The sequence below is a fragment of the Salvia hispanica genome, chromosome 1 (assembly GCF_029641045.1).
Source record: "Salvia hispanica isolate PSC_SH4W2 chromosome 1, Shi_PSC_v1, whole genome shotgun sequence".
NCBI classification, from domain to species: Eukaryota; Viridiplantae; Streptophyta; class Magnoliopsida; order Lamiales; family Lamiaceae; genus Salvia; species Salvia hispanica.
The window spans coordinates 537,812-562,729 of record NC_142692.1 but is presented as its reverse complement, the minus strand read 5'-3'; the positions used below and the strand labels follow the sequence as shown (position 1 = coordinate 562,729).

General features: G+C 36.6%; 5 protein-coding genes and 2 pseudogenes across 8 annotated transcripts; 1 reads left to right on the top strand and 6 right to left on the bottom strand.

Annotated features, from left to right (window-relative positions):
- Nucleotides 1-90: 90 nt before the first annotated feature.
- LOC125185592 (heavy metal-associated isoprenylated plant protein 3-like) lies at nucleotides 91-1,382 on the bottom strand. 3 transcript variants are annotated; one of them, XM_048082153.2, is made up of 5 exons: nucleotides 1,283-1,382; nucleotides 1,059-1,212; nucleotides 770-990; nucleotides 616-703; nucleotides 91-525 (listed from the first exon to the last, which is right to left on the bottom strand). In XM_048082153.2, exons 1-5 carry the CDS (start codon nucleotides 1,289-1,291, stop codon nucleotides 170-172), a joined length of 828 nt encoding a protein of 275 aa, XP_047938110.1. In that variant the 5' UTR covers nucleotides 1,292-1,382; the 3' UTR covers nucleotides 91-169. The 3 variants fall into 3 exon arrangements, with proteins under 3 accessions (XP_047938110.1, XP_047938112.1, XP_047938111.1); XM_048082155.2 differs by having other exon boundaries at nucleotides 770-978; XM_048082154.2 differs by having other exon boundaries at nucleotides 1,059-1,209; nucleotides 1,283-1,345.
- A 1,252-nt stretch (nucleotides 1,383-2,634) lies between these two features.
- Nucleotides 2,635-5,387, bottom strand: LOC125223301 (AMP-dependent synthetase and ligase family protein). The gene is made up of 6 exons (XM_048126386.2): nucleotides 4,281-5,387; nucleotides 3,832-4,021; nucleotides 3,373-3,518; nucleotides 3,203-3,270; nucleotides 3,024-3,126; nucleotides 2,635-2,946 (listed from the first exon to the last, which is right to left on the bottom strand). The coding sequence occupies exons 1-6, from the start codon at nucleotides 5,295-5,297 to the stop codon at nucleotides 2,833-2,835; spliced, it is 1,638 nt and encodes a 545-aa protein (XP_047982343.1). The 5' UTR covers nucleotides 5,298-5,387; the 3' UTR covers nucleotides 2,635-2,832.
- A 2,025-nt stretch (nucleotides 5,388-7,412) lies between these two features.
- Nucleotides 7,413-9,540, top strand: FUC1 (alpha-L-fucosidase 1). Its single transcript, XM_048125271.2, has 3 exons — nucleotides 7,413-8,070; nucleotides 8,264-8,500; nucleotides 8,713-9,540. Exons 1-3 carry the CDS (start codon nucleotides 7,511-7,513, stop codon nucleotides 9,467-9,469), a joined length of 1,554 nt encoding a protein of 517 aa, XP_047981228.1. The 5' UTR covers nucleotides 7,413-7,510; the 3' UTR covers nucleotides 9,470-9,540.
- A 142-nt stretch (nucleotides 9,541-9,682) lies between these two features.
- Nucleotides 9,683-10,585, bottom strand: LOC125221508 (serine carboxypeptidase-like 48 pseudogene; annotated as a pseudogene).
- LOC148933010 (serine carboxypeptidase-like 49) lies at nucleotides 10,566-11,833 on the bottom strand (annotated as a pseudogene).
- A 334-nt stretch (nucleotides 11,834-12,167) lies between these two features.
- Nucleotides 12,168-14,273, bottom strand: LOC125223356 (serine carboxypeptidase-like). Of its 2 annotated transcripts, none has more exons than XM_089058368.1 (7): nucleotides 13,961-14,273; nucleotides 13,630-13,798; nucleotides 13,428-13,547; nucleotides 13,214-13,357; nucleotides 12,900-13,139; nucleotides 12,567-12,825; nucleotides 12,168-12,506 (listed from the first exon to the last, which is right to left on the bottom strand). In XM_089058368.1, exons 1-7 carry the CDS (start codon nucleotides 14,269-14,271, stop codon nucleotides 12,247-12,249), a joined length of 1,503 nt encoding a protein of 500 aa, XP_088914494.1. In that variant the 5' UTR covers nucleotides 14,272-14,273; the 3' UTR covers nucleotides 12,168-12,246. The 2 variants fall into 2 exon arrangements, with proteins under 2 accessions (XP_088914494.1, XP_088914495.1); XM_089058369.1 differs by having other exon boundaries at nucleotides 12,288-12,506; nucleotides 12,593-12,825.
- Nucleotides 14,274-16,383: 2,110 nt separating this feature from the next.
- On the bottom strand, nucleotides 16,384-18,787 carry LOC125223357 (serine carboxypeptidase-like). The gene is made up of 7 exons (XM_048126473.2): nucleotides 18,501-18,787; nucleotides 18,180-18,348; nucleotides 17,978-18,097; nucleotides 17,492-17,635; nucleotides 17,160-17,399; nucleotides 16,830-17,088; nucleotides 16,384-16,691 (listed from the first exon to the last, which is right to left on the bottom strand). Exons 1-7 carry the CDS (start codon nucleotides 18,716-18,718, stop codon nucleotides 16,441-16,443), a joined length of 1,401 nt encoding a protein of 466 aa, XP_047982430.2. The 5' UTR covers nucleotides 18,719-18,787; the 3' UTR covers nucleotides 16,384-16,440.
- Nucleotides 18,788-24,918: the final 6,131 nt, after the last annotated feature.

Genomic DNA, 24,918 nt, shown 5'->3' with positions numbered 1-24,918 from the left:
AATGGGACGGTCGTGTCCGACCTTTTGCTCCACAATGGCGGACGTCGGGTAGGACTTCCGCAACGTTCACCGTTGAAGATACTCTTAGAATGATTCGATGTAAATTAGGCCGTAATAAATAAAATATTTTATAATGCATCTGAATTTCAACACGAATAAAATTTTGTAGTCACATGAGACTACAAGCATTAGGGTTCTCGTCGCTGAAGAGCTGTGGGGCATGGGTGGATCCGTTTGCATACGGGTTGTAAAACGGATCCGGGTACGGATACGGATGCGGGTACCCGACTTGGAACTGCATTTTGTTATTCCCTTCCATCTTCTCCGCCTTCGCTCCGCCGTTTCCCTTCTCGCCGCCCCCTTTCCCACTCTCGCTCTCTTTCTTCTCGGCCTCCTTCTTAGCCGCCACGATCTGCACCTCCCTCTTCAAATGCTTCTTCAGCACCTCGGCTAACGCCTTCATGTCGAGGGCTCCGGTGACCGTCACCGTCTCCTTCTGCTTGTCGATCTTCATATCTCTGTAACCTGTAAACGACGTCGTCGAATGCACATTTCATTTCAGCCGCCGTGAAAATCAATTTTGAAGAGATGGAAATGAGAGATCTCAATTCTCACCCTTGGTCTTCACTATGATTTTGCGAATTTTCTGGATGCAGCCCTCGCAGTGCAGGTGCACCTTCAGCTGCGCCGTTGTCACCGGAGGCTGCCAAAAACACGCAATTGCATTCATAATCAGCGATTAATGAGTTTAGATGAACGGCGACATTACCTCTTTGTGATCGGACTTTTCGGAATCGGATTTATTATTGCTCGTGTTTTTTTCTTCCTTTTTCTTCTCGGTTTTCTCTTTAGCGTCTCCGTTTTTGGTCTTCGGCGAAACGACTTCGACCTTCTTGTGAGTCTTCTTCTCCACCCTCTCCCGGAGCTTAGCCGGATCTATCTTTCCGACGACTGTGATCTGTCCGTCGCCGATACTAGCTGTGTCCACACCTATTTTTCACGTGTTCAACAAAACGAACAAAAATGATTGAAGAAATTTGATTCAGATGTGAATTTACCGTCGAAAGTGCGAATGCACTTCAAAACCTTGGAGACGCAGCCTTCGCAGTGGAGGTTGGCCTTGAGCACGACGCTGACATTGCCGGCGCTCTCTTTCTTCTTGCTCTCTGTTCTCCCCTTCTTCTGCTCCTCGCCACTGCTCGTTTTGTTCTGCTGAAAATTGAATCGAAATCAGAAATCGATTGCGGAAACGGAAGACGAGAGAGATTATTGTTGTGATTACCTCAGTCATTGTGGGCGATTCGACTCAATCGGAAATGGAAATGGAAGTGGGATTTGGGAGTGTGGTAACTGTTTCTGAGACGTGTGGGTGTGATGATGATGATGGAGGTTTTATATGTTGCACTGCACATGAAAAGTGAAAACGGATTTGTGTCAACTTTTATTGGGCCACCAATACACCATGCTTTCCATCTAAATTCACCAATTAAATGTTAAATTTATGTAAAATCCCCTGCTCGATTGATAACCGACTAACAAGATGTACAACATTTTATAAATTATGGTGATTCAAAAATCAATAATTTACACGCTATGTTAGTACTCCATTTTGGTTCCTATTATCTCATTTTTTATTAACACAACTTTTGATGTTTAATTTTAATAAGAAAAGTGAAAAATTAAGTTAGTGGAATATAGGTTGCTTTTATGTAAAAGTATTAGTTTTATACTATGAGTTACTACTAATAAAAATGAAATGAAATAATTAACGAGAATAAATGAAGTATACTACTATTAGTTAGAAAACGTGTACCACAGCAATAGAGCATTTTTTTCATTTTAGGCGTTTCATAGTAATAGAGTCATTTTTTTTTTTTAGTAAAAAGTAGTATTAATACATTTTCTCACTATTACTTTTGTTTCTCTCTTACTTTATTATCTCTACTTTTTCCTCTCTCCGAGTACTATCTTTTTATTTAGTACTAATACATTACACACTTTTTTTCTTCATCAATATGGCAAAAAAATGTCACCACTGTTATAGAATGAAGGGTAATATTTAAGTATTTTTAATATTGTACACTACATTATATTAACTAATTTTCACTTTGTATATTAAAAATATCATAAAGGAATAAGTTTATTAACAAATATTTGTGTTGATAAATGTTTATGTCATCGTGTTACATAATATTACATATCAACACAAAAACAAAGTTATCAACACAAAATTGAAATAATTATTAGTTCTTTATTAGAAATGGAGTACTAGTTTTATCATATCTCTGCATATCCATATACATTATATATATTCTACTCCATTTTATACACACTATACATCATGAAATTTATATAGAACAAATGTATGTCAGTATATTATAGACTTCATAGAAAATATGATAATGCGTTTATTTATAGTCCTATTAATTATGTAGCCTTTTGTGTTTAATATACCAAAGGTCAAAGTCAAATTGCAAAGGCTCCATTAAATTTTTTACACATTTGATTTCATTAACCCCACTCCTAAATGTCATTTAATTTTGTAGCTCTCATTTTCAATTTGTCAAGATAAACAGATGTGGACTAATTCGTAACCGTTTGTTTATAAATTACTGTTGTGTAACACTAACACCATAATCAAACTTGGCAATTTTGATCAATCAAACATCATATAGGCCCAAAAGGTTTAGAATACATTATACATATACTCTATTTCACATTACCAAATAAATTGTGACACAATACATGATTCTTCCAATCTGATATGTGGTACAACAAAATAGGAGACGAGACCGAGACGAGACGAAGGAGAAATATATATGGTGAAAGAGATTACAGCTTTGATCGGACTTGATCGATCAGTTCTCGCCGCAGTATTTTCCCTGAAGCCGATTTTGGGACGGTGTTGATGAACGTAACTCTCCTCAATCTTTTGAAAGGTGCAACCTTCGATATGAAATTAAGGTATTAGTTACATCTCTAATCCATGGATTCATGTAGTCTAACACAAGACTTGTATATACCTGCTCGGCGATAAATTTCTTGATATCTTCTTCGGACAGTGAGCTGTTAGGGGCCCGGACAACATAAGCAGCCGGGACTTCACCAGCTTCTGCATCGGGATATCTGAGGGGAGAGTACCAAACATCAAAATGTTACCAAGAATTACTTTGCAATTATGACATCCCTAACGATGACTTACGGGATGACCACAGCATCTGATATCTCGGGATGGGAGACGAGCAGCCCTTCGAGCTCTGCTGGAGCAACCTAGCAAGAAAGGATAGTACATCACCACAATTGATAACAGCAGAAGGTTAATCATGAAGCAATCCATGTCCTACGATCAATGTTTTTATAGAGAGTAAGTACCTGAAAGCCCTTATACTTGATGAGCTCCTTAATTCGGTCAACAACATATAACTGGCCATCCTCATCGAAGTATCCAAGATCTCCTGTATGCACCCAACCCTGTTTATCTATCGTAAGCTTCGTGGCTTGTGGATTCCTGAAATAACCTGATGAACAAAAGAAGAGAATAAAACATTAACCATGAAAGAAAAGGGAAAAGTTAAAGAAGATGATGGCAAACATGTGCGATGGCACTTGGATTATACATTCTGAGTTTGGTCTGTTAAACAACAGACATCAAGATTCGTAATAAGGAGTAGCCACAGCATCATCGGCCTTTTGAAGAGAACATCAATTTTCGCTGAGATACTAATACTTACTGTCGACTTTGCAATTGGAGAATTCATCATCTCCCTTCATACATTATTTAACTAATCATCAGCTTGATACAATGGAATAGGACTTGCAGCAGAGGCATACCTTGCATCATATTTGGTCCTCGCACCCAAATCTCCCCCAACTGGGTAGGCGGAAGAGGCTTCAATGTTTCAACACTAACTATTTGACACTCCACTCCGGGAACAAGCTGGCCAGCAGAACCAGAATGTCGAGGCCCTGCATAGGCATTCTCGACAGAAACAATTCCGCACGTTTCTGTCATTCCGTACCCCTGAAATAGGATGAGTTTTGGTCACAGTGCAACCAAGCAGCAAATTTATGGCCAAACTACACTAAGAATCACCAACAGCTCCAATCCAAACCTTTCTAGCCTAAAGTTCCAAACACAATTTTGAAGTCGGCTCGACATGCTTCTTTCGTTAGTTCTATCGCTACTGTAGCTAATACTCGTAACAATAGTTCATCTGATAGAAACACAATCTCATTGTCTAGGCCTCCAAAAATGCATACAAAAAGGATGGAAATTTTACTTGCATAACAACAGCCTGAGGGAAGTTCTTGGCACATTCCTGCATAAGCTCCTTCCCGAGAGGAGCAGCCCCCGATCCAACCTGCTTCAACGTCGACAAATTGTACTTCTTCACCATACTGTTCTTGGCCAATGCCAGTATGATCGGCGGCACCACCCACAGATGCGTCACTCCATACTTATCCACCGTCCTCAAGATCATCTCGAAATCGAATTTCGACATCGAAACAATAGCACTCCCGCGCTGCAGCTGCGAGAACATGATCACCGCAAGGCCAAACACGTGGAACATCGGCAGCACGCACAGAAACGCGCAATTGACCTCCCCGGCCATTTCCTGATCGGCGGTGATCATCTGCGACGAGGCGATGAAGTTCCGGTGCGTGAGAATGACGCCCTTGCTCGCGCCGGTCGTCCCCGAAGAGTAGAGCAGCGCAGCTGTGTCGTCCTGCTTGATTCCGAATGAATTGCCGTCCAAATCGACGGATCCCTCATTTTCGGCGAGATTCGAGAACGGAGTGATTTTAGGGATTTTCCCAATCGGCGAGAGGGGTTTGCCGGAATCGCCGAGGAGGACGACGGGGAGGCCGAAATCTTTGACCTTGGGCAGCAATTCGTCGACGGTGACAATCAGCTTGGCCAGGGAGTCCTTGAGCTGCTTGGAGACCTCGCCGGCGGTGTAGGCGGGGTTGACGGTGGTGGCGACGGCGCCGATGGCGATAATCGCGAAGAAGCAGATGGGGAACTGGATGGAATTGGGGGAGAAAATGAGGACGACGTCGTTTTTCTTGATGCCGAGCTGGAGGAAGCCGTGGGCGACTCTGGAGACCGTGGATTTGAATTGCGAGAAGGTGAGGGTTTGGGCGGTGTGAGCGTCGATTAGGGCGCGTTTGTCGGCGAAGGAGGAAGCGTTTCTGAAGAGGAAGGAGACCATGGAGAGGTCGGGGTTTGCGGGGAGGGATAGCGGCGGGCGCAGTGATCGAAACACGCCGTCGCGGCCATAGCCGGATTTCTCCATTGTGTGTGTGTGTGTGTGTGTGTGTGAAACTGATTGAATGTTTCAATGATTATTGCGTATTTCAATTCTCAACGATGCAGCATTTAAGGCAGTTGTGATCAACTGATAAATCTAGTGTTACTATAAATATACCACACGTATTATATCTTACCAGTTAAATTCATTACTCCCTCCGTCCCGGATAATTCGGGTCACTTTGACCGGACACAGATTTTAAGAATTATAACGAAAAGTGAGTTGAAAAAATTAGTGGAATGTGGGTCCTACCTTTATATATTAGTTTTATAATAAAATATGAGTAGGAACGAGTGTGGAATATGAGGCCCACTACCAAAAATGTAAAAATGAAATGAGATAAATTATGTGGGACAGTACGAAATGGAAAATTGGGACCGAATTATCTGAGACGGAGGAAGTATTTAATAAAATTAAATAAGTGCATTTAATTGCAATATGTATGGGTGCAAATTGGGTTAAGTGTGGTTTCTACTTATATCTTAAAAGTTAAAATCTCGAATTTTAAACAATTTATTCATTCCATAAATGCTGGATATGCTATGGTGGACACTTTCCCACATTGCATATTTCAATGAGAAATTGTTAACTATATATGGTGCTATATAAATTAATATTTTCTTTTTTACTATAGTGAGGGTCCAACTCTTGAAAGTTATCGCCCTCAAATTTCCAATGATTAAATATTAACTGCATTTAACTTTATTAACTGCATTTAACTTTCCAGCAATGTTTTCAATTAAGAAAGTACTCCACTATTCAATTCTTTATCTCCAAAATTTTTTTAATATCTTACTACAAATGAGGTTTTTCAAAATAAAGTACCATAAAACAATAAAGATAATTACTCCATAAACAAACTTTGTGGATTAAATAGGCTGAATTTCTGCCTCTGGAAAAGATTAGAGACAGTGATGTTTACCTGTTGCTCTGGAAGTCAATAAACTACCAAATTATTAAATTATACATTGCACAAATAGACTTATAATTATGAGGTTCCCATATATAATTATATATACAAATATTATATTACACACCACCTCATGTGATGGTCATTAAACATCAGCATATTTGTTTAAGTTGAAAAAATTTATATGGGTGAAAAAAATATTAAATATTAAATCTAAAATCAAATATTTGTTTTAGTTCAATTTGATCAGCGTAACAAAGTTGGACTTATTTAATTGGACGTAGATTTGATTATGAAAATGAATTTAGACGTTAATTTTTTTATTTCCACGCTTTGATAAGTGAAAATGTTTATATGCCTTGGCTTCTTTATTGTCGTGAGTCTTCAAAACTTTGTTCAAACTGCACACAAACAGCTATCTGTGATAGTATTAATTAGGAGCTAGGTGTTAAAACTTTAAATCTATATGATTTTGTGTTTTAGTGATAGAGTATCTACAATAGTCCAATTAAGTGTGTGATGATCATGAATTGGCGTCGATCCCAATTAATTAATGTGCGCACAACCTATTGTAACAATAGACATCATATCCATGCATTTGATCCTCATATCCATGCATTTGATCCGTGCTTATCATTTAATTTAAGCCATTTTATGTAATTAAGAGACTTCGTGTGCCTTTATTTCTTAGATCTATTCAACCAAAATAAATAGTATACCAAAATAATATATGTAAACTTATAAAAATATAGATTCATAAAGTATTTTAATGGTTTAATTTGATAAAAATAAGTATGAATCGTGGAGGCACATTTATATAATTCAACCATTGAAGACTAGCAAGATCACTTTCTCTCTTGATTAGATACACTTTCAGTTTGTCGGTTATAGCAAGAAATGAGTTTAATTCTAAGCATTTCAGCTGTTGCTATAACCGACAAACTGAACACGCCCTAAACACCGACTTTGCTCACTCTATCTCAGCTCAACAGTAGCTCAAATCTTGACGGGCCTATATCTTGTCAATAGTGAAACAAGCGAGGTGAACACGCCCTTAAAATCTCACTCATCATGAGACTATTGGCTTTGCTTTGAAGTTAATCATCAAAGGCATATTATGTGACATAAAATAACCGAGTTGAAATCGATTTGCTCAACTTAGGATTAATATAATGAAGAAGAAAAAAAGGTAGTTAATCAAATTACACAGTTTCCTCAAGTCGCTTCAAAAAAAGTCAAGAAAGATCACCACCACCAACAAACCAGCTCTCAATCACCAGCAATCTCAATGAAAAATCTCAAATTTCGGCGGCCCATTTCGGCAATTCGACTTCCCATGGTCTTGACAGCAGCGATCATCCATCTCCTCCGAGTTACGAACTCAGTCTCGCCGCCGCCGCTGCCGATTCTCCCAATTCCGACGGCGCAGCAGATTTCATGGCAGCTCGCGGAGATGGCCCTCTTCCTGCATTTCGGCACCAACACTTTCACGGACTCGGAGTGGGGGACGGGGCACGCGGACCCGTCCGTGTTCAACCCCACCGAGTTCAGCGCGACTCAGTGGGTCACCGTGGCGAGGCAGTCCGGTTTCTCCCGAGTCATCCTGACCGCAAAGCACCACGACGGATTCTGCCTGTGGCCCTCTGATTACACCGATTACTCTGTCAAATCCACTTCTTGGAGGAATGGGAGCGGAGATGTAGTGAGAGATTTGGCTGAAGCTGCCAGAATTGGTGGGGTGGAATTGGGGGTTTATCTCTCCCCTTGGGATAGGCATGAATCTTGCTATGGAAAGACCTTGGAGTATAATGAGTTTTACTTGGGGCAGATGACTGAATTGCTCACTAGGTCCACTTTATTTACCTTTTCAATTTCAAGAATTTGCCTGTGTTGTTGATTGGATTTATAGTGTGAAATGTTGCTAAAGATGTTGAGTTTACCCTTTCTAGTCTCTGTTTTAGGTGTGTGTGATGAAATTCTTTGATATTGGTTGCTGCTTGTGTTTGAACTTGAGCTAGTTTGTTGCTATGCACTTGTGTAGATATGGAGAGATTAGGGAAGTTTGGCTAGATGGTGCAAAGGGTGAAGGGGAGAAGTACATGGAGTACTTCTTTGATGATTGGTTTAGTTTCATTCATCAACATCAGCCCGGGGCTGTCATATTCTCGGATGCTGGCCCCGACACAAGGTGGATCGGGGACGAGGCTGGCGTCGCTGGGAGTACTTGTTGGTCTCTCTTTAACCGCACCAATGACATGATTGGCAACACCGACACTAAGTAAGCTCACATCTTGTTGCTTGAAATCTGTTAGTTATCTCAATTTGTATATTGTGAAGTGTCACATAGTTAGTTTTTGATTTGATTGTTTTAGCTGATTCTTGATTTTCTTGTCTTACAACTGCACCTAATTATCGAACTCACGTTTCGTGTAGATTATGTCTGAGGTTGCTATGTTGATTGCCTACTTAGCTAATGCTTTGAAGCTACAGATATTCTGGGCAGGGAGACCCTTTTGGGCATGACTGGGTGCCTGCAGAGTGCGACGTCTCAATCCGGCCCGGATGGTTTTGGCATGCATCCGAATCTCCTAAATCGGCCTTAACCCTACTCGATCTATACTACAAGTCCGTGGGGAGGAACTGCCTCCTCTTACTAAACGTGCCACCGAATTCTTCGGGTCTCATATCCCAGGAAGACATTCAAGTTCTTCAAGAGTTCTCAGAGATCCGGAGCGTCATCTTCTCACACAGCCTAGCGGAAGACGCGTCTGTCTCTGCCAGAAGCACGCGCGGTGACCTTACCGATCCGCGTTATAGCCCCCGCAACGTTCTCGAGCAAGGCACGCACTCGTATTGGGCTCCCGGGAGTGTGCAGTCGGGCTGGATACTGTACTTGGACCTGCAGGAGACCATTACGTTCAACGTGTTAATGGTGCAAGAGCCGATTCAGATGGGGCAGAGGATCATCAGGTTCCATCTCGATTTCTTGAATGAGGACGGGGAGTGGAAGGTGGCAGCGAAGGGCACCACAGTCGGATACAAGAGGCTGCTGCTGTTTCACAGTGTGAGAGCCACCCACCTACGCCTCGTTGTGGAGGAGTCCCGGGCTGAACCTCTGATTGCTTATGTAGGTATATATATGGATCCATTCTCCGTTGTCCGTCGTATTTCTGAGCTAAGCTCTGCATCACTCATCAATAGCAGTCACCCTCTTCAACAAGCTACCAATAGAATTGCAACTTCATAATTCATGTACATGTTCAAGTTCTGTATTTCTGAATCAATTTATGCAGTAAAAAGCTCATTTTATTGTATCAAGTCAATCAAACCAAATCAGACCATCTGATACAGCTTTGTCTGGTAAATTACATGCAAATCTTTCTGCTACATTTGTAATCTTTAACAGCTGACAAATAAAATGCATTAACCTTAACACAACTGCAGATTTACGTAACTTTGTTCACCGAAACTGGCCCTGCATCCATCTCCTCAGCATCTCCAACGACGCTTTTGGCTGATCCATTGGAACCATGTGACCTGCATTATACACCTTCAAGAAACTCAGACCTCCATGGCTCTTCATCCCACCTGCCTCCACGCCTCCGACCTTAAACGGGACTAATTTAGCCGACACGAACCTTCTCCGGCCCGACCAACGCATGTTTTCCACCCATCTCAAGTTACCCAGCCAGTTGCAGATGAGATCGTATTCCCCAGCGTATACGAGCAGCTTGATCCCATCTTGCAGCAATGCTGGAAGCCCGGCATCGAAATTCTTCATAATCTCTGGATACATGTATTCATACACTTTGGTGCTGCACGAGATGAATCTTATATCTCGCACACCCAAGGCATTTTGAACCGCATTGTCGTTCAGGAATCTCTCCACGCTTGAGAAGTCGTAGCAGAGAGAGCCGGTGCAGTTTTTTCGGATGTCATAGTGCTACAACAGGAGATCATATATAGGTGTCAGAATTAAAAAAAGGTGTCTTTTTTAGTTGAAAGAGTTCAAGAAAACATGGTACATTTATGCCTGGTTTGGAGGCAATGATTCTACGGAAGAGGCCGATGCAGATTACGTAGGCCTCCGCACAAACTAAGGATGTACTGTTTGCGCCTGCGGTGAAATATGAAACAGGTTTCCTGTTTAGGCAAAAAAGACTGGAATTTTATGGTGAAGTTTGTGATTTTTATTACCACAAGCTCTTATATTAGTTTCACAAAATCTCTCTGCTACAATGAGGCGGTAGTATTGAACCCTGTTGATCAGTTTCATGTTTAACGCGTAATCACGATATGATTTGTATTGAATCTCCGGATTCGTCATTCCATTCCCAATGGCTAATCCCTGGTCGATTTGCATTAATTGATTAGGACATGATCATATAACGTTGCTTTAGTTAATTATTAGCATACTTTGAGGTTTATATGAATCCCTTTTCTATTTTTGTTTCTCTGATGAATCTGAGCAGCAAATGCAGGAATGTAATGCCCAGCATAAGACTCTCCCGTGATGTAGAAGTCGTTCTTCGCGAGCTCCCCATGTTTCTCGAAGAAAGCCTTGACAACAAAGTTGTGAGAGTGATAAAGATGTCTACTTGATTTTGTTTAAGGATGAAGAACAAACCTGCAGGAAGTCAGAGAAATCGACAGAGGCTTCTTCCGAGCTGTGTCGAAGATCGTCTGTGGAAGTTGAGTAACTGAAACCTGTCCCTGTTGGCTGGTCTATATATATCAGGTTTGATTCCTGCAGCCATGAATCAGACATCAAATTTTCTTCATTACCTAAATAGTAGGAAGAAATTAAATTGTGTGATTTTGAACAAATAGCGTTACTTGATCCCAACCGAACTCATTCAACGCAAGTGTGTTGTCTTTTGTCAAGTGAAAAGGTCCATTCCCGAAAAACAATGCCAGCGAGCTGCTGCATCCCGGCCCTCCCGTTAGCCATACCACCACAGGGGCGCTCGCGTTCTTGCTTCTTGATTCGAAGAAATAGTAGAACATCCTGCAAGAATCAGAGCCATTATATGTGTATGTGTATGTGTATATGAATCTTGATGTGTGGGAAATAGGCATCAAAATGAGCATGATGAGAAAATTTTATCATTACATTTGATCACTTGTTTTTACCTTGCACCTTTGGTGCTAGCAAGTCTGTAATAGCCAGCATGGTGTCCGAAATCTGCAACTGTGGTGGAGTTAGCAGCAATGTGAGGAAATTGAATGCGTTTTTCGACAATTCTTGAAGCATTGGTTGCTGCAGGATCGTCCTCTACAATGTTGGCATCGAGTTTAGGGAACAAGTTGAGGTCCGTGATGAGCTTTTCCGCTTGTTTGTGTAGGAATTTCGAGGCCGGAATCGGTGAGGTGTTGCCATTATCAGCCTCTATAGCTGATAAAGAGATTAGTAGTAAAATACTAAGAAAAAGAGTTGACATCAAGAAATGGTTTTGATATTTTGTTGTGTGTGTTAGTAAGTTTGATTGGATTTTATAATGCAAGAGATTGGTAAAGGTTGTGTGTATGTTTGTGTGTTCAAATTGCATTTCCAAAATTTCAGGAAATAGAATTAGTGACAAAATCAAATTTTCGACGATATGAGTTTTAGTTTTTGGGTCTAGTAGTACTTTTTATTAATGCTAAATTATCTCTACATGTTGTTTCAGATCTTGTTGTGAAACTTTTGTTATATTTAATTTGTTTTTCTTTCTAGAAAATCATACTATCTTAACTTTTTACATATTGGTGAGATCAATATTATCCCTAATTTGCTAGGAAAGTGGATGACAAAATTATATAGATTGGTTTAGTAAATATTATATTCATTTTTATATTACTTTATTATTTGAAAATTATAGATACATTAAAATCACTATTTTATACGCTTTTAATTATTAAAATGGAAAAAAGATAAACTAGATTATTGGCATGGAAGAGTTGGATTATGCCCCAATATTGCAATAAACAGATTATTTTCAACAAATCACAGATGCATTTTAATCAGTTTCTACAAACAATTCTCTACATTTTTTCTGTATAAGCAAGATGATCATCTACTTGTGTTAGATTCCCCTGCATCCACCTCCTCAGCATTTCCAAAGATGCCTTTGGTTGATCCATCGGAACCATGTGGCCCGCGTCGCGCACTTTGAGGAACGTGAGTGGCCCGAAGCCCTTCTTCTCCCCGGCCTCAGCCCCGTCCACTGAGAAAGGCACGGTGGCAGCCACTGCAAACTGCTTCTGTCCGGACCACTCCATGGCATGCACCCATCTTGAGTTCCCTATATATCCATTTTATCAGTTTTCGACGTGTTTGTTAGCGAAAATGTAAGACTACTAACCTAGCCAATTGCATATGAGATCATACTCTCCGGCATACACAAGTAGCTTGATCCCATCCTCCAGCATCGTAGGGATTCCGACTTCAAGATTCCTCATCCAGTCCGTCACCAGAGCATCGTACACTGTGGAGCTACACGACACGAACTCTGTGTCCCCGACACCAAGAGCGTCCCTCACTGGTCCGAGCGTCAAGAACTCCTCCATGTTGGAGAAGTCATAGCAGAGGTCACCTTCACACTGCTTCCTTATGTCGTAGTACTGCATACGAAATGAAAGGCGCTTTCATAACTAGTACTATCTCATGGAGATTTTCAGGAGAAAGTAACCCTTACATTTTTACCGCGGAGGAGGTCCACTAATCTGTTGAAGATGCGGTTGCAGACACTGAAGGCCGTCAAGCAGGGCGAGCCACCATCTGGGCCACAAAGCTTGATTGCTTTTTCACAATCCGAGACCGGCTTCACCAGCCGGTTGTAATCCGATTGCTGGATCAGTTTCATGTCCAATGCGTAGTCACTGTACGCTTTGTACTGTATCTCGGGGTTAGTGAGCCCGTTGCCAATGGCAAAGCCCTGACAAGCGACGAAACTATCAGGCGAAAAACCAGGATGAAAGAAGATATGAATACAAACAGCAATAAATATACCTTGAGATTAATGGGAAGCCCTTGCTTGTCTTTGTTCCCTTGATGTACGCGAGCAGCGAAAGCGGGAATGTAGTGGCCAGCATACGACTCACCGGTAATGTAAAAGTCGTTGTTCTGAAACTGAGGATGTTCCTTGAAGAATGCCTATACAGGAGAGCATTCGTCACTGAAAAGTGAAAACCAACACAAACATATGTACATATAGTAGACTAACCTGCAAGAAGTCATAGAGATCGTTGCTAACTTCCTCCTCGTTGTGCCTAATGTCTCTGTCATCAGAGCTGTAGCTGAAACCAGTTCCAGTTGGTTGGTCGACGTATATAAGATTCGATACCTGCAAACAAACAAACGAATTCAAATCTACATACGCGTGCGTACAAAGCCAAGAAACGGAGATCAAAGTAACCAAAAAATACCTTATCCCATCCAAAATCATTCCATGCTAAGGACAAGTTGCTTGTTATGTGGAATGGCCCATTTTCATAAAACAAAGCCAGCTCACTGCTACATCCCGGCCCTCCGGTCAGCCATATAACTACCGGATCCGCCTTGCTGCTTCTCGACTCGAAGAAAAAATAGAACATCCTGCATAATGTGTATACAAAACTCAATATGTCAGTGATATATACCAAACAGAAGAACTCAGCCCACTTAGTCTATATACCCCACAACAGTTGTTCTCATAACCGATGTGGAAATTGAGTTCGTAACAAACAATCAGTTACAAAAAACAGACTAAACAAACACCTTGCATCATTAGTGTGTGGGAGTCTATAATAACCAGCATGGTGCCCCAAATCCGCGACGGAAGGCTCCGAATCAGCCAGGAAAGGGAACCTCACCGGCTTCTCCACAATCGGTGATGTGGCGAGATCGCTCTCGCCGCGGGCACGAATGTTAGCACCGTGCTTGGGGAACAAATTGAGTGATTTGATGAGTTTCTCCGCTTGCATAGCCGGGAACTGGAAATTGGACGCCGCCACGTCTGCAAATGACGTGGCTGACCAAACCACAAAAACTAACGGAATGAAATAATAGAGAGAGATGGTTGACGCCATTTTTCTTTGTTGATGGAATGCAGAGAAAACTGTTTTTGTTTGAGTTTTATATATAGTGGAGTTGAGTGAGAAATCAGAAATGTGCATTGCATTTGCATTTATTTACCCATTTTTGCATTACTACACGTATATTAGATCATAAATACGATTATAATTTAAAATAATACTACGGAGTAATAAATTTTAAGATTCAAAAATTGAATTTAAATTAATACTCCTACTACTACTTAATAGGATTAGATTTACAATTTTAATTTTTCTTCTATATATTTTATATTTTGACTAATGTACTTTGACTTTATGTTGTTTTAAAATGAATTTTTTCTTATATAGTTGATGTTTTTTAGAATGTCAACTCGGTCAATTAAATCTAGACTAATTTAGTAGCAATTATCGAATGAAAAGGCGGTTGATTGATTCAAAAAAAAAAATTCAAAAAAAAAAAAAAACAACGTACTAAGATCTACAACTGAAAAAAATGAATATTTGCATGATCATAGGAAGATAATTGGATTAATTATGATTAAGACGAATATTTCTAGCTAGAAATGCTATCCAGGTGTAAAATAAGTTTTGATTTAATTGGACTCAAATTATTTGCATGATTAGAGGAAGACTAATTGAACTAATTATGAAGCGAATTAATTTTTTTTAATTTAAAATAAAACCTAAAGTAGCTAGATATATATGGTAAGAAGATCGACACATAAAATACCGTAAATTTCAAAATTAATTAAAACAAAAAAAAATAATACACCTGCAAAAGTTCTAATTAAAAAATTATTAGAACTAGAGACAATATATGTTAATAAAGCATGATCCTTTAAATTATTGCAATTTGAAAAAATGTGACTTTTGCGTCATATTCATTAATTTGTTATTATTGCGTCTCTGAAATTAATGAATGTTAAAAATCAAATTAATAACCGCATTCAAAGATGAGATACGTATACGAAATTCCATGCTCATAATTAATTAAAAAACAAAATATGATGGGATTCAATGGTTGTATTAATAGTACGATAGTTATTAGTATTACTATACATTATATTAAAAGCATATCAATTTAATTGATTCTATGAATTGTCCTTTGAACTATAGAATTTATGAAATGTAACTGTTTTTGTCTACATTAACTTAACAGAAAACATTAGAGACTGGATTTGATAAATTCCTTATTAAATCTAATTCTTTTGTAAATATGATTAATTCTTGATTTTCTAGTTTTCCAATACTCGTGTCTCATTATATTGTGGAGAAATTGCAAAAGCACATTCAACTTTCTGAATATTTAATTTGGTGAATCTTATAATATACTAGTAGTTGTAATTTTTTAAATGTAAATAGTACAGTATGTAATCATTTTTTTTATTTTTAAATATATAATTTTAAATTTTAATTAAATGTATATATTAAATTATTTGTGGAGCCGGGCATTTTATATTTTAAAGCCTAAAAAAGACATTATATAGTTCACTTAACAACATTTATTTTGAAATCAAAACAAAATTGGAGACACATGATTAACTTCTTCACGAAACAATGTTGATAAGGCGTAAGATTTAAAATACTCTTTTCATTTATAGAAAATGATATCATTTGTGAATAACATAGGTTTCAAACTTACAATACACAATTGATAAGAAAATAATAGAGAGAAAAAGAGAAAAAATGAGACATATATTAGTGGATGAACCAAATTAAGAATATAAGACTATTTTTCGTGTATAAATTGAAACAAGTCATACATTTTCGGATAGTAACCGCATGTTTTCGTCATCCCTAAAACTCTAATGTGACATAGATATTGTGGGGTTATATAATTACATATAAAATTACGATATGAGTTTGAGTTTGGGTCTCGTAGTACTTCTTATTAATGCTAAATTATCTCTACATGTTGTTGTAAAACTTTTGTTATACTTAATTTGTTTTTCTTTCTAGAAAATCACACTATCCTAACTTTTGCATATTTATATAGATTATATTACTTTATTATTTGGAAAATATAGATACATTAAAATCACTATTTATACGCTTTTAATTATTGAATTAAAATGGAAAAAAGATAAACTAGATTATTGGCATGGAAGAGTTGGATTATGCCCCAATATTGCAATATATAGATTTTTTTCAAACAATACAATCACCATGCATTTTAATCAGATTTTACAATATTTGTTCTGTATAAGCAAGTTGTGTTAGATTCCCCTGCATCCACCTCCTCAGCATTTCCAAAGCTGCCTTTGGTTGATCCATCGGAACCAGGTGGCCCGCGTCGCGCACCTTGAGGAACGTGAGTGGCCCGAACCCCTTCTGCTGCCCGGCCTCAGCCCCGTCCACTGAGAAAGGCACGGTGGCAGCCGCTGCAAACTGCTTCTGTCCGGACCACTCCATGGCATGCACCCATCTCGAGTTCCCTATATATCCATTTTATCAGTTTTCGACGTCTTTAGGAATAACCGTTTGTTAGCGAAAATGTAAGACCATGTTTGGTAGGGGTGATAACTCATCTAGGGATGAAAATCACCCCTACCAAACATGTCATTAGTACTCACCTAGCCAATTGCATATGAGATCATACTCTCCGGCATACACAAGTAGCTTGATCCCATCCTCCAACATCGCAGGGATTCCGACTTCAAGATTCCTCATCCAGTCCGCCACCAGAGCATCGTACACTGTGGAGCTGCACGACACGAACTCTGTGTCCCCGACACCAAGAGCGTCCCTCACTGATCCGAGCTTCAAGAACTCCTCCACGTTGGAGAAGTCGTAGCAGAGGTCACCTTCACACTGCTTCCTTATGTCGTAGTACTGCATAGGAAACCAAACTCAGCGTGCTTTCATTACTAGTACTATCTCATTCACGAGAAAGTAACCCTTACATTTTTACCGCCGATGAGGTTCACTATTCTGTCGAAGATGGGGTTGCAGTAACTGTAGGCCGTTAAGCAAGGCTGCCCACCCTCTGCGCCACAGAGCTTGGCTGCATTTTCACAATCCGAGACAGGCTTCGCCAGCCGGTCGTAATCCGATTGCTGGATCAGCTTCATGTCCAGTGCGTAGTCAGTGTACGCTTTGTACTGTATCCCGGGGTTTGTGAGCCCGTTGCCAATGGCAAAGCCCTGACACGCGACGAATAATACTATACATATCAGGCGAAAACGAAAACCAAGATGAAAGAAGATTTGAAACAAACAGCAATAAATAAATATACCTTGAGATTAATGGGAAGCCCTTGCTTGTCTTTGTTCCCTTGATGTACGCGAGCAGCGAAAGCAGGAATGTAGTGGCCAGCATACGACTCACCGGTAATGTAAAAGTCGTTGTTCTGAAACTGAGGATGTTCCTTGAAGAATGCCTATACAGGAGAGCATTCGTCACTGGAAAGTGAAAAAGAAAACCAATGCAAACACTATATAATACTCCCTCCGTCCCCGATTAAGAGTCACACTTTGACCGGACACGGGTATTAAGAAATGTAAGGAAAAGTTGGTTGAAAAAATTAGTGGAATGTGGGATCCACTTTTTTATATTGGTTTTATAATAAAATGTGAGTGAAGTGAGCTAGTGGAATGCGGGACCTACTTACTATTTATGATAAAAATGAAGTGTGACTCTTAATTGGAGACGGACCGAAATGGAAAAGTGTGACTCTTAATCGGGGACGGAGGGAGTAGTACTAATATAGTAGTGGACGAACCTGCAAGAAGTCGTATAGATCGTTGCTAATTCCCTCCTCGTTGTGCCTGATGTCTGTGTAGTCAGAGCTGTAGCTGAAACCGGTTCCGGTTGGTTGGTCGACGTATATAAGATTCGATACCTGCAAACAAACAAACGAATTCAAATCTACATACGCATGCGTACAAAGCCAAGAAACGGAGATCAAAGTAAACAAAAAACACCTTATCCCATCCAAAATCATTCCATGCTAAGGACAAGTTGCTAGTTATGTGGAATGGCCCATTTTCATAAAACAAAGCCAGCTCACTGCTGCATCCCGGCCCTCCGGTCAGCCATATAACAACCGGATCCGCCTTACTGCTTCTCGACTCGAAGAAAAAATAGAACATCCTGCAAAAAGTGTATACGCAGAAGAACTCAGCCCAAAATACTAGCCTAGCCTATTAAAAGAGAGAGAGTCCACTTAGTCTGCATACCACGATATGAGAATTGAGTCTGTAACAATAATCAGAATAAACAAAGTAATATACTTATATACGTACCTTGCATCGATAGTGTGAGGGAGTCTATAATAACCAGCATGGTGCCCCAAATCCGTGACGACGGAAGGCTCCGAGTCAGCCAGGAAAGGGAACTGGAAAGGGAACCTCACCGGCTTCTCCACGATCGGCGACGCGAGATCGCTCTCGCTGCGGGAGCGAATGTTAGCACCGTGCTTGGGGAACAAATTGAGTGATTTGATGAGTTTCTCCGCCTGCATAGCCGGGAACTGGAAATTGGACGCCACCACGTCTGCAAATGACGTGGCTGACCAAACCACAAAAACTAATGGAATGAAATAACAGATGGTTGACGCCATTTTTCTTTGTTGATGGAATGCAGAGAAAACTGCATGTATATATAGTGAAGTTGTGTGACAAGTCAGAAATGTGCATTCAATTTGCAATTATTTGTCCATTTTTGGCATTACTACACATCTTAAATACGATTATAATTTAAAATGATACTAGGATTAGATTTACAGTTTTAATTTTTTTTTTCTATAATGACATATTTTATATTTTGACAATTGTACGTTGACTTTATGTTGTTCTAGATGGAGATGAATAAGTTAAAAATCAAATTTATTAGCATATACTTTTAAATGATTTTTTTGTTGATTTTATTTAGAATGTCAACTCTAGACTAATTTATGATTGATTCAATCTAGCAGAATCATGATTTCTTAGAACAATTTTTTTTAAAAAAAACTAGTACATACTAAGATCTGCCACTGAAAAAATGAATATTTGCATGATTATTGGAAGATAATTGAATTAATTATGATTAAGAACGATTATTTCTAGCTAGAAATGCTATCTAGGTGTATAATAAGTTTTGAATTAATTGGACTCTGAAATTATTTGCATGAGGAAGACTAATTGAACTAATTATGAAGCGAATCAATTTTTTTAATTTAAAATAAAATATTATTCTATTTATTAACCTAAAATAGCTTGATATATAAATTTCAAAATGAATAAACAAAAAATAATACTCCTGCAAAAGTTGTAATTAAACATATATATTTTTATAGAGACAATATATCTTAAAAAAAATCATGATCCTTTAAATTATTCCAGATTGAAAAATGTGACTTTTGCGTCATAATCATTAATTTGTGTTTATTGCGTCTCCGAAATGAATTAATAACAGCTTTCAGAGATGACACGTATACGAAATTCCACGCTCATAATTAAAAAACGAAATATACATTGTATTAAAAGTATATCAATTTTATTGATTATATGAATTGTCTTTTGAACTATAGAATTTATGAAATGCAACTGTTTGTCTACATTTTAATAGAAAACAATAGAGACTGAATTTGATAAATTCCTTATAAAATCTATTTTGTAAATATGATTAATTCTTGATTTTCTAGTTTTCCAATACTCATGTCTCATTATTTTGTGGAGAAATTGCAAAAGTACATTCAACTTTCTGAATATTTAATTTGGTGAATGTTATAATGTAATTGTAATTTTTTTTAATTATATAATTTAAATTTTCCTAAATAGCAATTGAATAGTTAACAAATATAATTAAATTTTTTAAGTTAAACATCAAACAATTACGAAGCAAACAAACCGTTTCGTATTTGGGCTTCACTTTAAACATAAACTTCTTATATGGGCTTAATTTGTTTGGACCAGTCCACTTCCGTGATAAGGCGTAATAAGATTTAAAAAAATGAGACATATATTAGTGGATGAACCAAAATAAAAATATAAGACTATTTTTCAAGTGTATAAATTGAAACAAGTCATAGCATTTCGATAGTAACCCTATAAAAAAATCTCTAGTGTGACTTAGATTTTGTGGGGTTATATAATTACTTATTAAAATTATGTTCCTATGCTTTGTCCAGCTGAGCTAAACAGAAAAAATGAGTGACATATCATATCATTATAATATTGAGAGTACTATAACCAGTAATACGAAAGCGACAAACTAAATTTTCAATTAATTAAGTCAACTATATAGTATAATTCGAATATTTTACATTTGAAAAACTTGTAATGTCCTAGCATCATCTTTGATCATGCGTACATTTATTCATATTTATATATACACGAATATTCAATGGTGTCTACAGGGTTCCTGAAGAGAGCACCTATAATTAAAATACACAATGACAAGATTCATATCCTAATTCATTTTTATAACACACTTATGGTTAAAAATACTAATAAAATTACAGAATATCATTAAATATGAATGTGGAGATTAAATATATATGATGAAATGGTTTAATTGGACCAAGTTTTAAGAAAGTTTAAACATAGAATCCAAAATTAATTTATCATCTAGCTACATATTAATAATTTTTGTTTGGCATCTGGAGATCTATTAAAAACTGATGTTTTGTCTATTTTATATTGTTAATTTTAAATTACTTAGAGGTCAATGAGCCATGTATATAGAAAATGTGTGGTACATGTCACTCTGTGCTATATCATGAGAAAACCAGATTGATTATATATGCTAAAAGGTAATAATTGACCTAAGTCAGCTAGTTTAATTTAAATACACCTAATTTAATGTTTATGTTCTTTCCCTTTGAGTTTTGCAAGAGACACTTTATAAGATTTTTTTACATTTTCAATTTTTAGTTTAGTTAAATATTAACTACAACTTCTTATAATCTTTAATTATAAGAAAAATATTTGAATTGTAATCTGAAAATTCACAAAAATCTCACATCTAGATCATTTATGTCAATTGGTCGTAATTTTTTTATTTATTTTTATTTACTCAGTTAACAATTTAATAAAAAAATGTTGAGATTTGGAAGAACAAAGAAGAGAATAGTGATTTGTTTGCACGTGAAATTCATGAGAAGTAGTTATATATGTGAAATTATTTCCGTGAACAATGGCAACAAAATTCATGAGATTGTTCAGGCCTGAAGATATTGTCCTGATTTTATCGAATTAATTAATTTCGAAGAATATTGTGATTTGATTATGGTGGGTGTGAGACCATAAACAAATTCATCTTCATATTAAACGGCCTCTTAAATCTATTAATTTGGAAATTGTCCTTTATCATCATCCCATTTAAAAAATTTGTGGTGCTTTGCACGTAAAGGAATTTCCTTAAGTAAGAAGACTATTATTCTAATCGGACGTATTTTTTTTATTTGCAAGCACAATTATTGTGATTTTGTTAGGAAATTACTTTATATTTTTAAAATATGATTCCCAAAACACGAGAACAAGAACAAATGAGCATATGTTTACCTAACATGGGTAAAAAGTTCTAAAACATTGCTATATTGAATATACAAAATTGATTGATATTTTATCCCAAAAAAAACACTACACATGATAGGATAATTTATATTGCTACTGTATATTTATATACTATAGATTTCCACTCACTAATTTCCCATATTTGTCAGATAACGCAAGAGAGGATACATCTTTTTAATGAATAGTATAGCATTGTCAAACTTAGTTGGTGCTTCAAAACATGGAAAGTAAAAAGTAGGCAATTTTTTTAATAAAAAGCCCATTCATACCTTCCATGCCACCAACTTTATTGACATGGCCAAATTGTCACCAAATACAAAATAATATTAATTGTGTGATGAAGTAAGATGTCACTCCTATAATTTTCAAATGAATACCGTGCACATCATCTTCATATAATAATAAATATATAGAGACTATATATACATAGAGACCAATTCCAACTAAAACATTGAATTATTTTTTATGATGGTATTGGTACATATTGCTTATAGCATTCTTTGTCGAATTAAATTCTATCAACATTAATTATTGAGAAATACATTAGCAACATTTAGACGTCAATATTCTTGATTTAAGCTTGTCCACGTTTGTTAATATTGATCAAGTACAATTTGGAACTATTTCAATCTATGTTCACATGTATAATCATTTATTTGTTTATTTTTCTTTGTAATCTTCATTATTCAATCAAAGAAATCGAACAAGGGGGGCCTATATTTTACCAAGTGTCAATATTGCGAGAGGCAAAATAATATTCGATAAAGAAAAAGAAAAAAAAAACAACGAACACCAATAATAGTTTGCAAAAATAAGATTTACACCAATAATTGTTTGCAAAAATTAGATTTGTGTCATATTATTAGGTAGAAAGTGGAGGTGGTGAAACCACATGGTATCCCCCAATATATATCAAGCTTTTTACCCTAATATATAAAAGAGAACTAACGATGAGAGAAAATTGGATGGTCCATATTTAATACTAAAGTCGAATATATAAAGTTAGTAAAAAGACAATGGATGGATAAAGGAGAATCACTATCGGAATAGTGAAATCGACCAAATAATCATTTTATCATATGTATTTAATTCAACATCCATCCGTTGTATAGTCACATATTTACATTTACATTAACATTATCTTTTTTAGGTAAACATTATTGATCTATTTCTTAATTGGTTAAGTAACATTATTGATCTATTTCTCTCGTTATAACTAAATAATACTTAGTATTTTAAACATATCAATTTGATGCGAATGCGACTTAACGTTCAATTTTATTTTATTTTCTGAAAAAGACTTCAATTTTCAAATGCTTTACAATATAAGTTCACTTCACTCTATTCACCACAAGCTAGGAATCTAAAAGAGAAGGAATCTAAAAAGTTCCGTAATTTTGAATAGGAATATGGAATCTAATTGTTGATAAATATATTTTCTTTTTTTGGAATATTTAAGCATTTGTTTCTTTTCCATAGCTTTTTGGTAAATGATTTTTTTGTATTCTTTTCGAAGTTATTATTTAATAGTTAATTTTCATAAAAAGAAACACAGCCCCAAAAGTAAGAATAAAGTCTATCCTTGGTTTATTTTACTAACCGATGTCATTTAAAAATAAAATCAAGCACTGCACGTATCTTTTACATATATTGTTCCTAGAGAATATTTTAAAAAGACATTATATGTATTATGTGACAAATAAAATGAAGATGATTTTTTAATGAATTATATTCTAAGTTAGTGTTTTTTTTTATCTACTAACACTATTTCTATTTGCCTGTATCTGATTGTGATATGACAAAATATATAATATCTACATTTAATATCATGATTAACGAAGCCTAATTCCAAATGCGTTGATATAATCATATTAGCTGGTGTAGATCGAGTATTTTGGCATAAATTCTATATAAAGTTACTTTAACAACATCTTACTTTTAAATAAATTATTATGCTTAGAAAGGGAATAAAAATTCAGGTCAATTTTAACGAAAGAAAACCACTTTTAGTTACTTTAATGGGAAAGCATTTGGAACAAAACAGCGAGCCTCTTTTGGTAACAAAAGATCAAATGTAATAATCTAATTGCGATTTGCAAGCATTAAAATTTAACGAACTACTGCTCCATTATATAAAAAAAATTAACATTTTTGAACGATTATTGATGTTATGTTGCCTAGACAACATGGGTTGATGCACGGCAATGCTTGCTCGTGCTGACCCATGTGGTCCTCGCAACTTGTTCATACTCCATTTTCACGTCTTCTCATCTTTTATCAATTTTTAAATTATGTTTATACTATGAAGTAAGTGTACTTAATTTTAGTAGATATTTAAATAAATCAAAACAAAACGTTAATAATCATAAATATCATGTTAATACTGAGTTTATCGATATATTTTTTAGGACATCCTTGACATTTGTTACATAATTGTTGAATCTATCTCTAAAAATAATAAAATAACTAGTGAAACTATATACACTTCAAAATATAATACTTATATATTTCATTAAAAGTTTAATTGTTCAAATTTTAATTGCTAACTTTACATTGCTCACAAATTTCACGTGATTATACGGGTGGTGACGGTGTTTTTAGAGGCCCCATTCAATCTACGGTAGATTTTTACTATTTATTTACAAAATTTATGGTAAATTTTATTGATGTCTCTTTACAAGATATACATTTTTTTTAATAAAAGTTATCATATCCAATTTATTATTGGGTGATTTCGAATATGTGAATATATACCTAATTTCCACATAAAATAAAAAAAATGAAAACATATTAATTAAACAATTTCCATCCGAAAACAAAAAAAAGTGGAAGCACAATAGTCAACTATGTAGATATTGTTTCATTTATAGTGCTATTTGACTTTTATTTTTTGTGTCTTCTAGTATTTATTTTCACCTTGAGCTATACGATGAGAATGAATTAAATTGCTTCTGATCTTTCTCATAAAAAAAGGGTTGGAAAAATATGTCATTTAGTTATTTACAAGCGATTTACGAATCATTTAATACCTTTTTAACTAATTTGTGTTTTGTAGATCCTTCAAAACACTGTCCTGACAGGAGCCTATCTTTCAAGGTCCTGACAGGAGCCTATCTTTCAAGGCCTCACACTTGTGCATGAGAGATGGAAGCTCCCACACGCC